The 17,534-nt window shown below is 36.0% G+C and overlaps 1 protein-coding gene across 3 annotated transcripts in view; it reads left to right on the forward strand.

Moving 5' to 3' along the window:
* LOC135714629 (small subunit processome component 20 homolog) overlaps positions 1-17,534 on the forward strand; it is a 136,914-nt gene that overhangs the window by 43,794 nt on the left and 75,586 nt on the right. For 2 of the 3 annotated variants that reach the window (XM_065238012.1, XM_065238011.1), the window contains exon 4: positions 1,159-2,483. The exons of the other annotated variant lie outside the window; for it this stretch is intronic. In XM_065238012.1, coding sequence (XP_065094084.1) covers positions 1,159-2,483 — 1,325 coding nt within the window. The remainder of the gene's footprint in view (positions 1-1,158; positions 2,484-17,534) is intronic. 3 annotated transcript variants of the gene reach the window in all.

A 17,534-nucleotide genomic window follows, 5' to 3' on the forward strand; every position in this document is an offset into this window, starting at 1 on the left:
TTTAGAAAATCTTGTAACAGCCCTGGATTTGTTCTGTATACAGCGGAACTGGGAGGGCTTATTAGAAACTTCTCACCAATAAAGTAATGATCTTCTAGTAAATTTTGCATATAATTTTATTAAAATTTTATTTTATTTTAGCATATTAGTTTTGTTACAGTCAATTGGCATTAGCATACGATACAAAAGATTTAATATTACTTGCTGGTTTTTGTGTAAAATAATCAATAATACCTTTGAAAGATTTTTCAAGTTTTTGTGATCTGATAGATTTCCCAGTTTGGTAAGAAGTTTCGAAGCTAACGCATGTCCACAGGCTTAATAGAAAGATAGGCAGAAAAAGTGTATCATGAAGAATTGTTGCATGCAGGGTTTCTTCCACTCACTTGCTATAGATGAGTGATTTTCGGAGTTTTGAATTCGTTAGATGTTGTAATGGGGATTTGTGTTTGTTGGATGCGGGAGGAGATTGGAGGGCCGGTGTTTGACGCATAGAGCCGTCAATTTCGCTTTCAGAGTGTCGCAGTCAACGGTTTTATGATTCGTGAGCGCTCGCGATTCGTAGAATCGTTGATTGTGGGTTGATTTGACGGGTTTTGTGTGTCGGACGCTTGCCTTTTGGCCTCTTCTTGTGTCTAGCATGTGCAAGGTATTATTATAGCGTCAAATGGTTTTCAGATTCCTGGTTGCGTGAAATACATTTGTGAGAATATCTTTTTGAGATTTTTTATTTATTATTTATTGATTTCATACGACAAAGCTCTCTTACATTATAAAAGTGTCAAAAGAAGCCCACCACAATGGTAAGGCTAATTTAAATTGAGCGAACTTTCTTAAAAAGTTCGTCTAATTTAAATTAGTTTTATGTGATTCTGTATTATTAGTTTATGCCTTTTGTGATTCTGCATTTTGTGTATTGCTGCCTTTCAAAAATTCTATCTTATTTGGAGATGAACTAGCATACGGTTAAAAATCTCCTAAATAAAGTATAAAACAAAATCTGTATTATGTATTTTTCGACTTTCGTGTATCCGGCTAACGTAGGGCACCCTGAAATATAGCATATGTTGTTACAATTTTTATATTTTTTTTAAACATATCAGTAATCTACGATTGGTTGTTTATAAATAGATTATCTTTCCTTCCATTTATTTTCAGGTGGACTAACCGTTAGAAATCGAACGGATTTCTTATTAGCATTGATTTTACTCCCTCATTTGGTGGAATTTCAAAACGATACTGAAATAAAACATCTACTAGAGCGGGAAATCATTTCCATTCTCTCCGAGCTTAACAGTCAGCCAACCAGTGAGCAATATAAGGTTTTGAGTGTTATGGTAGAAGCTTTTGTACACATCGAATACGACAATATGCAAATTTTTATCAAGATCATCGAGAAGTTATTACCAGTTGTCGTAGGCACTGTACAAGAAAGTCTAATTAACATCATCAGTTTATGCTTGGTTAAGATCCATCAGGATAAACCTCAGCTTCTAACCAAAACACTGTTTGAAACTGTTCATTCTCAACTCAACGAATTCTTAGCATCAGTTCATCATAAAACGCGACTACTCGTTACTCACATATTTACCCTATTTGGTCATTTAGAAAGTCTGACAAAATATGAGGATCAAACATTGTTTGACTTGTTTTACAACATCGAAACCGTTGAACCAACTGTCCACACCTATCGCGAAATAATAATGCTACTAAACAAGCTGGAATTCGATTCCAATCTGTTGCAGAACATTGGTGACAACACATTTAGATTAGATGCAATGAAGTTTGTTTTGTCGATGTTGTCGATCAATTTCAAGTTACTCTGGGATCCTGTATCTACAGTACTTCAATCCTACGCTGTGGGGTTCGCGGTGTCCGATTTTTGGAGCATATACAAGAAACAATTGGACTTTGCATTGGAGGCTGCTAATCGTCATAATACAGCTCAGAATACAGAAAATGAATGTGATTTTTTTAGTGACAATGGGGAGCAGGATGAGAAGATCGATTACGTTAATTATCGTGTTCAACTGCTCGTCACCCTATCGAAACTGAATAGAGTATGCGAATCGAAGAATCATGATATTGTGGAAGCATTTTTGAACTTCATTCAATCGGAGTATAGAATAAAGCAAAACGTCGAACCAGAAGCAAACGAATACACTCCAAAAGCCACGCAGAAGATTCTGATTGCCTACATGAATATATTTGCAAAAGTTAAAAATCCATTGACTATATTCAAGTCAGGGAAATTGTATGAGCTTTTCGAAGAGCTTTTGACTCACCGTAGTTTTGATGTGCAGAAACTAGCATTAGACTGCATATTTACCTACAGTAATAGTGCAACTACACCGTACAAGAACAATCTGTACCGTTTAAGCAGCGACAAAACAATAAAAGAAGAAATGCTCAGCTTTTTCACGGAGGACACGGAAAGTGAGAACAAATTACGCTGTATCGTACTGGACGAACACCGCCAACAGGTATGTGAATAATTTAACATGTTAAGCTAGCACCTTTTCTATTTGTCAAAGCAATTAGGACCTGTTCATTAACTACGTACACTTAAGGGGGGTTGATGTGTCTATGGTCCATACACATTTAAGGTTCAATTTACTTTGATGCTTTTTCGAAAAATTGAAGAGCAGTTTTTTTCGACGCATTAGTTCAGATTGCAAAATGCTCGCACTATTCGATTCCTTATGCTATTCTACACAAAATGACGCGAGCTTTTAGCAATCTGAAATAATGCGTCGAAAAAAACTGCTTTTGAATTTTTCGAAAATGCATCAAAGTAAATTGAACCTTAAAAAAAATGGACGATTAGTCTACGCGGTAGGGGGGGGGGGGGTTAAACATCTCATAATTGGTCTACGTAGTTTATGAACAGCTTTTTATTAATAATTATAAAATTTTGGTAAGTGCTCAAAACAATTATGCATTATTGCAAACCGAGAAAACGGGGAAATAACCTGGAATTTGAAAATTATCTTGGAAAACCCGAGAATTCTATAGTAGAACCAGGAGAAATCAATATTAGTGGTCACTTAAAATATAAGTTGTACTTTTAATTATTATGAATTTAAAAGTTTACTTTAACTGATAATATGTTATAAAACAGCAAGAAACGAGGGGGGCGCTTTCATCGATTTGACTGCGTGTTAATGAAAATACCGTTCAAATATTGATTAATAATTAAAATATTTCAATCGGTATTGAAATAACAAACAAAATATTTAAAGCAGTATTGAAAATGATTCTATAACATTCCCCAAAATGTACCATTCCCCAGAAAAGATGATGAAATTAGTAATTTTCACTTTTTTTTTTTTTTAGTATTGATAATACACTGTTTACTTTTATGGAACTATGTATTTATCAATTCCAAACCATTTTTTAGCTCATTATAAAATGACAACCTTCAAGTTTTCGAGCATTTCGTTCATTATTTAAAAAGTCAAAGGGTCTATTATGCAATCCAATTCAACCAGTCGGAAACTGTTAAACCTTATCGAAGAATTGTTCGACCTGAGTTGAAGAATTTCTCGTGATGGATTAACAAATCGGTGCATGGAACGTTGAACTACCGATTACAAATTTATAACATTATTCCACACGTTATTATCCCGAATGGGCGTTACCCCGAATCCCTTGCGAAAAACTATTGATTATATATTAAAAGAAAGGAATATTCCCTTCTTTATCGTATATTTAACGAATTAATTATGTTTTTTTTTATATATTAAAAGAAGAGAATATTCCTTTCGTTATCGTATATCAAAAGAATTAATTATTTCCTTTTGTTATATTTTTAAAGGAAGAAAATATTCCCTTCATTATCATATATTTAACGAATTAATTATGTTCTCTTTTATATATTAAAAGAAGGGAATATTCCCTTCTTTATCGTATATCCAAAGAATTAATTATTTCCTTTTGTTATATCAAAGAAAGAAAATATTCCCTTCTTTATCATATATTTAACGAATTAATTATGTTCGCTTTTATATATTAAAAACCTAACACGGAACAAGTGACTCAAGTGAGCGTTTAACGAATAGTGATTGGACATGAGGCGAGACATCATACGAATGAAGTCTCGACCCACATCCAACCCCTAGAACCAAGGACTCTTCTACACCTTAGGAATGATCGAATATAACCATCGTCCCAAAACCCTTCACTCCACTTATTCTGCCAGCTGACGAGTGACTGTTGACGGTAAATGAAGAAAAATTCATCGTAGGCGATTTGTCGATCGTAAATATCGCCTTCTATAGCGCCCACCTTAGCAAGTGAGTCCGCTATCTCATGGCCCGGAATCGATGACAAAATGACAAAAGATCTTAAAGATAAAGCACTTAAAAGCTCTCGTATTTTCATGAGAAAATACGAGGAGTGCTTTACCGGCCTCATGGAGCGAATAGCCTCGACAGAACTGAGACACCCATGCTCGCTTGTCCCGTCTGCAAAAGCGCTTCACTTCCTTCTTTAGAGCCGAGTTCCGTTGACGGGCTTCGTTCTTGGCTCCTCTGGTTCTCGCCCGCTCTATCGCGGCTTTTGCTTCTCTACGCTCCTCAATCTTCCGCCAGGTTTCATCTGTGATCCACTATTTCCTCTGGATGCGCAGCTCACCCAAGTTGTTCTCGCTTGTTTCTATAAAGGCATTCTATTTATACTGTTCCGCTACCACTCGTCAACCCATACAAATGTACCTCTTATAAGGGATTCCGATCCTTTATACCGTACACATCAGTTCTTCCCTCTTCAGTTAAGAAATGCAATTCTACATAGATAATTCTTCTCATCAAATATAACTTTTCCGAAATCAAGGCAATAATTCACAAAATAAATTTTCGATTGTCAAAAATGTACATCATCCTTGCTTTATCTATTGATTAGTTATCTTAACCTATACTTATTCATGATTCACTTCATCTTCATTTCGAATTCATTCTATATGATATTCTTTCCGACATTGCCTTTCACACCTTTCTTCTAAACATTACTTGCACTTGTACTTGGACCATCGCTTCCGCATTTGTTTCTCGAACCCAAAAAAAAACTCCGTGTAACAATAGGACTACATCTCATTACCTTGAGATGTCTACCATCGTCTTCGGTTTGATTGGGCTTTTCCGTGATATCCGGAAATCCTCCTCCGAATCACTTCTTTTCCTTGTCCTCTTTCTTCTTTGTATTGGTACTTGTATCCTTGTATACGTCATCTTCGGGCTCACCACTTTGAGCTGGTTCCGGTGTGCATTGGCCGTATGTCTACCAAAAGAGATCAACTCTTTTGACAAATTGTACTTCGATCCATTTCTCTATTGAATGAGTGTCATTATTTTTGTAAAATATCTTATCACCAGGAGAAAGATTTTGAAATGGATCTTGAGTGGGTGTAGTGTTATCTTCTATTATCCTTTTTTTTTTAGGAGAATTCTCTAGGAAGTCCTTGTATCGTTTTTTTTTTGATGCAAAAGGTCCAATAAAACCTTTGGTTTAAAATTATACAATTTCTCCGATGGAAATGTATCCTCAGTAGCAATACATGTATTTCTGTAATTAGCAAAGAAATACAGTATCCTTTCTTCTACATCAAGAGACTTCATGTCACAATCCAGTAAAAACTTTTTGAACTTTTCTTTTACTGTACGCACCATTCTTTCCGCCTGTCCATTACTGCTGGGGTTATATGGTGGACTTTTCATCACGTTTATACCCTGTCTTTTCATAAATTCAATAAATTGTGCCGAACTGAATGGTGGCCCACCATCCGTTACCAGAACATCTGGAAGCCCAAACCTCGCAAAAACTGGAGTGAATTTTTTTATTACCCTGCTAGCATCCGTTCCGTACTTCCTGAGTTCCACCTCCAACCATTCAGTATGGCTATCGACAATTAAAAGGTAAGTTTTGGATTCAAAATAAAAGAAATTCGCATGTATACGGCTGAAAGGTCGTATAGTCGGAATCCAAGCAGTAGGGTTAAATACCCCATTTCCGGCCTATTAAGAACAACCCACACTTTATCTTTCTTAATCTAGCGCAACTTAGCATCAAACGGAATTTTATTATTACTGATGGCTTCCAAATTTATTTACCATTCCGTATGTACAGTCATATTTGATAAAGAGAAACCAATCGTTGAGATATTGTCAAAAGTCTAAAACTGCTTCTTGACGCCAAACTCGGCCTACGGATTCTAAACTTGGCCTAACGCATTCAAACGCCAATGAATTCACTTCGGCCTATCGGATGAAGATAAAAATTGATTCGGTCGGAGCGCTTCTTTTGTTTTTGGGAATAATTGATGCAAACCTTCATATCACGCGATATCATTGATTTCGTTCCGTAGCTTATTAACTAAAGTATCGTACCAAATGTATAATTGACTTGTTAACTCTGAAATCATGGATTTATTTGAAGTTTTCTGCTCGATAGGCCCAAAATGGGCGATTAGGCCGAAGTAGTTCTCTACCCTATTACCGACTGGTTTAGGAATTACCGCTGTTTTTATGCAAGCTTGACATCTTTTCACATAGCTTTCTATGTCCGAATTCAAACCCAACCAAAACAAACAACGCCTCGCCGTTTTACCGCTCATCCAAACTTTCCGGACTCTTTTGTTCACTCACAAGAGCACACATGCAAATCTTCTCTTTGACTGAAAGCTCGTTCCACGCCTATTGAAACCTCTTTCTATTGCCCTTTTGTTATGCCTATGTCTAGGTCTCAAAATGGCTGATCATGTTAAAATCTCGACTAAAATAATTTTTCACCATTGGCCGATAACACTTCCGGTCACACTGGCAACGATTATCCTCTCATTAACAGGCTCCCACTTGATGAGCGCAGCACTTGCCTGGACGCTAAGTAGGAGACCAACTCCACGATGGCGGGGAGCGTTTTCACGTACTATACCAGAGTATAATAGTACCTGTCCCGACGGTAGTTTGTGTTCACCAAAGTTTGGTCAACGAACTTCACTCAGTCCCATGATTTCAGACGCATGACGCCTTGTTGGCGAGTTGTGCCAGTTTACCCTGCTGGGCTAACGTCAATACATTCCATGATCCAATTCGTGTCCGTTGTTTTGCGCTAAAAGTCGTTGCCGTTAAATCAGTTCGATGTCTTTCTCTGTTGGTTTCTGTAACTGTAAAGGTTTCAGAGACAGTAGGTGGTTGGCCTAAGGTCTCCTATCCACCGTGATGGGGCTGCCATCTTAGGTGTAGCTTCCGGGGAAGAGCATTTCTTATTCAGCCGCTGGATGCCAGTCAGACGCTGTTTGAGCCGCACCTCCATGGTGAACAGACGCTCGGGTTGGCGAAGCATTTCCTCTATCACCGTGCTATGGTTACCGCGCCAGTGTTCGCGTCGCACCTCCTCACTCTGCTATTGTCGGAATGATATGATATGATAAGGAATGAATGCAAAGAAATCGCGGTCACGATCTTCTTCGGAAAATGTGGTGTATACTTCTTGGAAGAAGTTTATAAAGAGATTGCAAATTTCAGAAGAATTCTCAACTACATTTGCATCCAAATCGCGAAGGAAAATTGCTACTTTTTAATTTCGTGTTTACTTAACTAAAACAATTCTTAGGACATGACTTGACTTCATTTTCGACTTTGCGGTTATAATCCTCATATGCAGAGTTGATGGCTGTATTTAGTTGGTTTCAGCTTTCTATTTTTGATTCTTCAAATTTTTGAGTTGTGGATTGAACCATGCGGGTAGTTTTCTTTTTTTTTTTTTTTGGTGGAACAGTTTAAAATTGGCTTTGAATAATTGAGTGAAATTTCCTTCAATACTTATTAAATTCTGCCAATTTATTGTACATAGTCTACGTTTGGCTTCTTCGTAATTTGCTTTATGGTATTCTGGCACTTCTTCGTATTCCCAGTCGCTCGAGGAAGAAGAATTTTGTACGAAGATTGAGTATTCAATTGCTGTTTCGTCTTCACCTACGACTGGGAGTAAAAAAAAGTAAAAAACAGATGCATGTTGGTTTGAAATGATGACGTTACTATTTATGTGTGATGAGTGCAAAATAATATACCTGTATATTCAATACACTTTCTTAATCGAGCTGAAAAGCATCAGAGCTTTCGTCGCTTTATGTTGCTTTAAGTTCTAAGTACAAACACGATATAACCTCCACTCTTTTTTTAAATTTTTGAAAGTCCAGATATATACTATTTCACATTTCGAAATTGGTGTCTTCTCTTCTTATTTGGCTGTATTACGTCTCTACTGGGACTTTACGCCGGTTCTCAACTTAGTGTTCTAGATACACTTCCACAGTTGTTAATTGAGAACTTTCTGGATGTACCATTTTTGCATTAGTATTATTGTGTTGCAATGCAAGTACAATCATACTACTCTATTGCCCAGGGAAGTCGAGAAATTTTTCAACCCGAAAAATTCCTAGACCGGACCGGGATTCAAACCCAGTCGCCTCCAGCATGGTCTTGCTTTATGACTGCGCCTTTACCGACTGAGCTAAGGGAGGCTTAGGGAAATTGGTTATTATTATTATTATTACTATCTTTATTATTATTATAGCGACTTTCAGCCTTTGGCTGGTTCATCTCTACAGGGAAAATTGGTGTAAATATCTAAATAAAGCTTGCGGACTAGTTTTGATTTTTAACAATGCCTCCGGTAAAATCGATACCTGCAAATTGGCAATATTTGAAAAATCATTGCTCTGCAATTTATCGATAGATTTTAAGTCTATTGAAAATAATAATAATTTAAAGTATGTTGTTTTAGATGGTGGCAATAAATTGCTGAACTATGATTTTTCAAACATTGCAAGTTTGCCGTTACACATTTTACCGAAGGCTTCTTGTTCGGAGTATTAATCTATAATTTCTGTCTATCTGTCTGACCCTACTGAACCGATCGGCGTGAAAATTTGAATGCAGGGTTTTTGGGGCCAGGAACGTTCTTATGATGGCTCGCCCCCCCCCCCCCCCTCTGTAAGGGGAGAGGGGGCTCCCATACAAATGAAACAGAAATTTCTGGATAACTCGATAACTAATCGGAACCAAATTTGGCATGTGGAAGTTTATGAAGGCAAGAAATGTTTATATGGTGGTTCCAGACCGCACCCATATCTGGTACGTATATAAAAGTAAATGTTTGTGAGTATGTATGTTCCAGCATAACTGTGGAACGCCTGGACCGTTTTCCACCAAACTTGGCATACGTATTCCTTGCTTATAAGGAGATGGTCATAGGGGGTAGTCCCTTAGATAAGAGAGGGGAGCGGGCTACGTAAAATATAGCATGCGTTTTTTGTTTAATCGGCGCATAAACTCAAACTAATATTGACTCCCGAGCAAGGCCGGGCACATTCAGCTAGTGACATATAAATGCCAATATCGCTAAGAACCAATGTACCCATTTAGTTAAGGTTCAATTTACTTTGATGCATTTTCGAAAAATTCAAATGCACTTTTTTTCGACGCATCATTTCAGATTGCAAAAAGCTCGCGTCATTCTATTATTTTTGCTATTTTACACAAAATTATGCGAGCTTTTTGTAATCTGAAATGCCGCGTCGAAAAAAAAAGGCATTTGAATTTTTCGAAAATGCATCAAAGTAAATTGAACCTTAACCCAGGATTAAGGCTTGAGCGGAGGTCAAGAAATTGGCCTTAAGCCGCTTGATTACAGTAGACGTTAGCTAAGTGATAAACCTTGGACTGAAACAAATACTCAGTAAATGGATAAATTTAACTGATCGCGTTTGTCATAGTGGTCTTTTGTTTTTTGTTCATGATTCCGTTAAAAAAATCTGGGACTTTTAACAGTTATCTGAAGTGTATGACTTGGAAAATTGGTAACTACACTGCAATGCTCATTTCTGTTTGTCAAACTTTGTAAACATATCAAACAGAAATGAATAAATAGTGTATTACTGAATTATAAGTGGGGATGGGTGGCATTCATCAGCCCGAGAATACCCTCCAGAAGCTAGCCTCTTCACCAACCATACATCAGTACACACTATCGAGTCAGTAATTTTTACCGAGTTTTTGAATTGTGGTAAATTAAAAAAAAAATCTGTGAACAATTCAAAGTTGAGAAAATGTGTTACGAAAATTTACAGACTAACTTCTGATAACCCCGTGTAATGATGAAAAATAAAAGTTGTCGATTTTATCCAATCTTTACGAATAACAGTCATTTGAATTTTAACCGAGTTTTTCAGCAATCGAAAAATTCAGTATAAAAATACTGACCACTGTAAAAAAATTAGGCGTGTATACAGAAGCAGCGCAGTTGCACACTCCTCCATCGAAACAGCACCGCAGCTGAGTTGCGAGTGCTATGAAATAAAAGAGACATCGACTTATTACCACCACTACCCACTTCTCTCCCTTCCGCTCACAGAATTCGCCGATTCGGTGTCTCTCGTTGTGTGTTCTGCTGAGACTGAGCAATACTCGATACCGCGAAACATCTCCGCAGTGATGTTTTCTTTCGTCGCAGGAGATGTGCGGTAATCAAAAGTTAAGAATGTAGCTCAACATTTACAATAACATTCGCAAGTTTTTATGGATGTTTTAAATCAATAATTATAAAGAAACCATCCGCATCGTGATCTCTTGCCGTGTGGATCTATTTGCTTTTTGTTGAATGAAGTGTAACTACTACCTAAAGCTACAACAAATTTAAACAGCACTTTTCAGTGCTCAACCTGTAAAATGTCTACCTTGTTCAACTCTTATTCCTTTTCGATCCTTGTTTGAACCCTACCCGAGGTAATCCTTCTTGGATATCGATTTGGAAAATTCCTCTTCGATCCTTCAGATTCATTTGGGTAAAAATTTACTGGCACCATGGCGCCTAAGCGCAAAAGAAATTCTTGATCCCCTTCCGAGGAAATTAATTTGAGCAATCAATTTGATTTGCTCACGGATGATGAGAATGATCCATCATCCAGGAAAAATTCTAGTAAACTCTCCCGGCTTAATGCCAAGAAGGAAAATATTCCCCCTATTGTGATAACCACTTTCGATTTCCATGGTCTTCGCATGGAACTTTTGAACTTCGTGAAAGTTAAGTTTTCACTACAAATTGGACGTCGGGGTGAATGCCGTGTATTGGCTAAAAGCTTGGACGGATTTAAATGTCTTCTCAAGTATCTTACTGAGAAAGCAGCACAATTTTTTTACTTACTACACCAAAACTGAACGTGTGTTCAAGGTTGTCATGAAAGGACTGCCCAGTGGTGAATCCCTGGATCAGATCAAAGATGAACTGGCAAAATTACTTGGAGTTGTCCCACTCCAAGGAACGAAAATGAAATTTATTTTAAATTTGGAACAAAAAAAAATTAAGAAACCATAAAGCCACAAGGCTACTACCAAAGACACAACTCTAGAGAACTGTATGGAAAATGTTTTGTAGAACAACTAAATTAACAGTAATGAACATTTTCAACTTAAAAACACTAAAATGTACAAAATTGCCCCAGTTTTTTTTTTTTTTTTGTGTTTTCAACATATTTTTCAATTTTAATGTATGATAATTAACTTTAATCGAGTTCCTTCCTAAAGAGCATTGATAGTTAAAACATTAATCAACACATCAAAAAACATATAATCGTTGTCCCACAGCTGTCTACAGCAGCAGTCGAATTTTTATTTCGGTGTGAACCACGCGATAGCCTATTTTCGAAACTCACTATTATATAGTTGCTCTTTGTTCGTTGCTAGCAGTTCGGTGCCTTTTGTTGCTACGGTGCAAGATGTGCGAAGTAAAAAACACCATCAAGTTTAGCTTCAGCCCATATGATGCTAAACCAAACATCGGAGAGATTGTAAATTTCGCCAAAGCACTCGACGCGGATCCGGCTGAAATGGAAGCTGTTTATCGCATTGGTGAGGAAAGGGGAGTCTTCATGAAGTTCAAATCAGAGGAAGCGATGCTCCATGCTCTGACATACAATTCGGAGGATTTAATCTTCCATTATGCGAATGGAACGACGGCAAAGGTACGCATGTCGCATGCTGATGAATTCATCCAGTATGTGCGTTTGTATGACTTGCCACCAGAGGTACCCGACAACGAGCTGGATAAAGTGCTGGGGAAATATGGAAAAATTAAACGCATCATCCGGGAGAAATTTCCATCTGATCTGATGATGTGAAGAAGGAAATCCCCACGTCATTATATTTCTTCAATCGCAAAGGAAATATATTTTATGATGGCAACAAAGATAAATGTTTTCTGTGCAAGGCGGACGGACACCGGAAGCTTTCCTGCCCCAAGCGGAAGGCTCGGAAGGAACCAGAGAAGCAACTAAAGGAAAAAGGAAAGCAAAGTGAAAGAAAACAAAACAGCAGCAGTACGTATGCTGGTATAGTGGTGGAAGGTGCGTCGTTTGTCATTAGCGACCAGGAAACGGATACGGGGTTGGAGATGTTGGATGAAAATAACGAAATGGACGTGACGACCCCGACGACCGACGAGAGTAGCGGAGAGCATGCAACGGGAAACGACGTTCAGAAGCAGCAGCAGCGATCACGATTCGGGTTCAATGAAAATGAGGAACTCGGGAAAGAAAGAAGTTGCGTGCACGGGAGAAGATCGCTTTGTCACCGCTTCGATCGCCACCCAGGAAAATCCTATAATAATATGCATTTTTATATTTTTTTTTTGTACCAAAATTGGTATTCCATGTTACTCGGCTCCGCTAAGTTATTTTTTTAACATTTGAGCCTGCCAAATAAACGAAATGAAAAAAAAAAAACATATAACTTAGCAGTCATTTCCGACCCTATGTTTCATTGGATTTTTTCATAGCTTCAGGAGTCCTATCTACCCTGGAAATATGTAAAACTCGGAACTAAACACCCTGTATATGCCAAACAGTGGATATTTATAGAAGTGTGAAGTATTGCAAGTTCATAACATTGACATCATAAATCAGCAATATAAGACAAATTCGTCAAATTGTTTGTGGTTTTTTTCAAAATGTAATCTCAAATCTTTTTTTGAAACTGCAATGGGGCAAGTGTGCCAACCCCTAATACGGCAAAAGTGACATGCATCTTAAATGGAATGAAATCGATTACTGCTTGTTTATTAACCTAGCCTTTTGATTATTAATCATGCTAGCAACAGCTGTTATTGTTTACTCAACTTAAGTATTTAATTTTACAATATTATTCAATTCAAAACGAATAAACCATGTTTACCAATTAAATGAAATGAAAACAAATTTAGTTTAAAAAAGCTTACCGAAGGCTTAAATGCACAATGCAGCTATTTCTTTGAATTTTTTGAATAATTGTATTTAAATGTATGGTGATTTTTGACCAATTAAAGAAAACATTTAGCTATGTTTTATTAAAATTGTTTCAATTAATCTTTAATAGTTATGCCTACAAGCAGGCATTGTAGGAACAAATAATTGAAAAATCGAAAATCCTTATTTTATGATGTAGGTATAATTATTATTAATAAATTCGACTTTCGACACATGTATGTATGTATGTAAGGTAGCCACCTTCCCTTCGAAGATCTTGTCTTGTATGCAACTCCGCTTAATAGAAAGATCAATTTGAGCTACCGATCTGAATTCACAATATCGCTGTATGAAGGATCAAAGACGGAGGGGTGGACCCGTAAGCAGAGACACTTACGTGAAATCCACGGGAATTTAAGAATCTCTTTCCAACTATACGATCCAACAAATCGAATAACGCAGATGGTTTGTTAAGAAGGGCGCGTCAATCTTACTGAAACTGTTCGAGTAGAATTCATACCACCACAATCGAGTCGGTAGGATAAAGAAAATGATAGTGTTTATTGCCTCCTAGACTCCGGCTGTCAATCATACCATAGTCCAGTTCCAGTTTGAATGATACCCTGATGCTACCTCCCAACCCAGTATTTATTTATATATTGAACATTTATGTAATGGAGAAATGAAATTTATCAGAACCTTTAATTTGAAATAATGTAAATAAATATATATGGGTAAATTGATGTTCTGCAGTGCAAATAATAAATATTTTACATATAATAAGATGCAGTTCTGTCTCCTCAGCTCCCAATATAAGGTGGATTTATCACTAAAATTTATAGGTTATTTTATGCAAATAAGTAATACGTAATTGATACGTAAAATCGGGTCGAATACTACTGGAAAACTGGTAACTTTTACGTGATATTCCGTTTCGTTTGAAATGTTTTTCACGTAATTTTTACGTGAATTTTTAATGAAAATAATGGAACTTATATGTTGAAGCAGCAAATATTATCAAATATATCATATTAACAATATGATCCATTCGTGCCTTTTCCAAATATCGCAATGGAGGCATTCAACGAAGGTTCGCAAATCGATCCTGACCGATCATTTCCAATTACGCTGAAACTTTGCACAGTTATTCCTTTTTAGTAAAGGCGCCATTTTGTGCTCTCAGTTTTTCATATTGAATCACGACTACTATTTGAAAAGGGCCTGTGTAATAATAGTACTAATGAGTTTAAAAATATATATTGTCGAAACGCTTTGTTCTATTGATTTGGTGTCTTAAGCAAAGTTGTAGATATTATTTTGGCAATTGTGTAAAAAATATACACTGAAAAAAATTATATTTATTATTAAAAAAGTTAATTTCTCAAAAAGTACATTTTTGAAAATTTTCGTTTTAAGCCTCATTGAAGCTCATAATGTTTGCTACTAACTGGCAAAGTTTGGTGATAGTAAACTCAAAAACAAAAAAGTTATGGTTTTTTTTTTCACGATTTGTACATTTTCATTAAAAACACATGTTTTTTAACCGTGTATATTTTTTTAAGAATCGCATTTTAATTTTGCACAACTTTCCCCAATACACTATAGCAATCAAGCAAGCCGTTTTTGCAATGTATTAAAATGTTTATTTTATAAGCGCTTTTCTACACAGGCCCTATTGGAAAAGTAGTCGGGGTTCGCTATTACAATTTGTAATAGCGAATCCCTACTACTTTTTTATTTTCAAATTTCAACTTAAATCCACAAAATACATTTTTCTACTCTTTTTTACTTTTTTTTATTCGGAAACCTTATGGACAGATGATACATAATTTATTTTCGTTGTAATACACTTACTTTTTATTTTTATTTACATCACTTCTTAAATACATCCAATATTTTGGCATCATTATCATTACAGTTTGAGTAACGTTTGGCTTTAATTTTATTTTCTGAAACAGGAATGAAAGAATGAAACTTTTGAGTTCCTTGAATTATTTTTACATTATTATATTGCTCGTTGAGGTGTGAAGCCATACTTTCGTATTCCTCTGTTGTGGCAAAACTAAATGATAATTTTGTTAATTCTTCTTCTTTTCGATTATTTGCCCAATTATAAAGCTCTCTTGCATTTTTTATTGGATGTTCACGTTCTTTGGCCAAACTTGCTCTAGTATCCATGCGTTTTATTGTACCTCCAATAGCGTCACAAGGACCTTTCCCATGTGATGTTGCAAAGAAATGCCATGCGGCTTCAATTCCATACTTTGATTTAAATTTACAAAGGCTAGCAAAATTTTTCCGGTTCTTGTACTGTGACGCGGCTCTATCGGACATAAAATAAATCTTGTTGATATTTTTACTTTGGTTAATGCGTAAAAAACTTATCATTTTAGAAATAAATAAGTTAACAGCCACTGAGTCATGCCTTAACTCTTCAGAAATTATAATAAAACTTAAATGTTTAACTTGCATATTTTCTCTAAAATATATAACACATGGATGAATGGTAGCCTGATAAAACATGCTCGTTCACTCATGTTGCTTCCTGTATTAAAAAAAAATTAAAAATAATAATCTTTAAAAATGATTTCATTGAAATACAGCTGAAGGTTATGCTTACCTGGTAACTAAATGGTGTTACACTTATTTCCTATGATAACTTTTTAACTTACTGCTTGTTTTCACCATTCAAACTCATTTAAGTATCAGATCGATGGGTACAATTTCTACATTAGGTACAGACAGATGTTTTTGGTGTTCACTACTACAGTGTTGAGTATTTGACTTATTACCGTTAAGATCACTGATACAACTATGCAAAATTGAAGACAATGAATAAAAAAGAAAATTAAAAAATCGTTAATTTGAATGGAATTGCTCCTTCAGTAAGGGTCGCTAGTTTGAACATCATATCACTTTTATTTAGTTCTAGCTCAATATTCATCAAATGAATTTTTTAGTTTTGTTAGTAACGATACCTTTTCATGGTATCAGATGCAGGGCGTCACAATATCAGCTTCAATCGACCAAATCGATGCGACGAAGAGACTGCTGGCTTTCTTTTTCTGATAAAGTCGAACAGCTTCGCAGCATTCTAGAACCTCAGTCGGCGTGCACAAACAAATGTTCAATCGCTTGTCTCTCTTTCTCCCGTCGCTCCATTGGTCTTCCTTTCAAGCTTCGGTGAAACGGATGAGCGAAAGAGCGCTCGACTTTGATAGTTTTCTCTTTCATGAAACACATCAACAGAGGTTTCATGACGTATATGACGGAAAATGAAATAACACGTTTAAAGCATTTCTCACGTGAAAACACGTGAAGAGTACACGTAATATTTTTAATTTATCTTCCATCCATATATTTATCTAAAAAAAATTATCAAAAACGGGACATAACGCATTTTAAACAAATTGAAAGATCGGTGATAGAGTATTCGTGAAAGGGGATTGAAAGCCATAATGAGGTTCGTTTAACTAAAAAATCGACGTTAGTTACATTGAAAGCGATGAGCAAAGCAACGACGAGAAGTTCCACAGCCAGCGTTTCCTTCTAAGCGTGCTTCTTTTTCACTATCATTTCTTGCTGATAGTCTAGCTAGGCGTTATAGAAATGAAGCGTCGAACACGTATGTATGAGAAAAAAAAACACGAGTTTATTTTAGAGCTTCGAAAATGTAGAGCCCTGATCAGATGTAATGAATCCTAACTTTTCAATATGGCCTGTGTAGAAAACACTAATGAAATAAACATGCCTATATTGCAAAAAACAGCTTGCTTGATTGCTATGGTGTCTTCGGGAAAGTTGTGCAAAATTAAAATGCGATTCTTGAAAAAATATACACGCTTGAAAATCATGTGTTTTTAATGAAAATGTAAAAATCGTGAAATTTTCAAAAAATCATAACTTTTTCACCAAACTTTGCCAGTTTGTAGCAAACATTATGAGCTTCAATGAGGCTTAAAACGAACATTTTCAAAAATGCACTTTTTGAGAAATTAACTTTTTTAATAACAAATATAATTTTTTCATTGAAACAAACGAATTTTTTTACAGTGTATATTTTTAGCATTATTGCCAAAATAATATCTACAACTTTGCTGAAGACACCAAATCAATCCAACAAACCGTTTCAGCAATATATATTTTTAACTCATTAGTACTATTTTTACACAGGCCCTGTTAGAAAAGTAGTCGTGATTCAATTTGAAGAACTGATAACACAAATTGGCATCTTTACTAAAAAAGAACAACTGTGCAAATT

This window comes from Ochlerotatus camptorhynchus, unplaced genomic scaffold, assembly GCF_037179485.1.
Source record: "Ochlerotatus camptorhynchus isolate MF236.1 unplaced genomic scaffold, CSIRO-AGI_Acam_v1.1 ptg000682l, whole genome shotgun sequence".
Classification (NCBI taxonomy): domain Eukaryota; kingdom Metazoa; phylum Arthropoda; class Insecta; order Diptera; family Culicidae; genus Ochlerotatus; species Ochlerotatus camptorhynchus.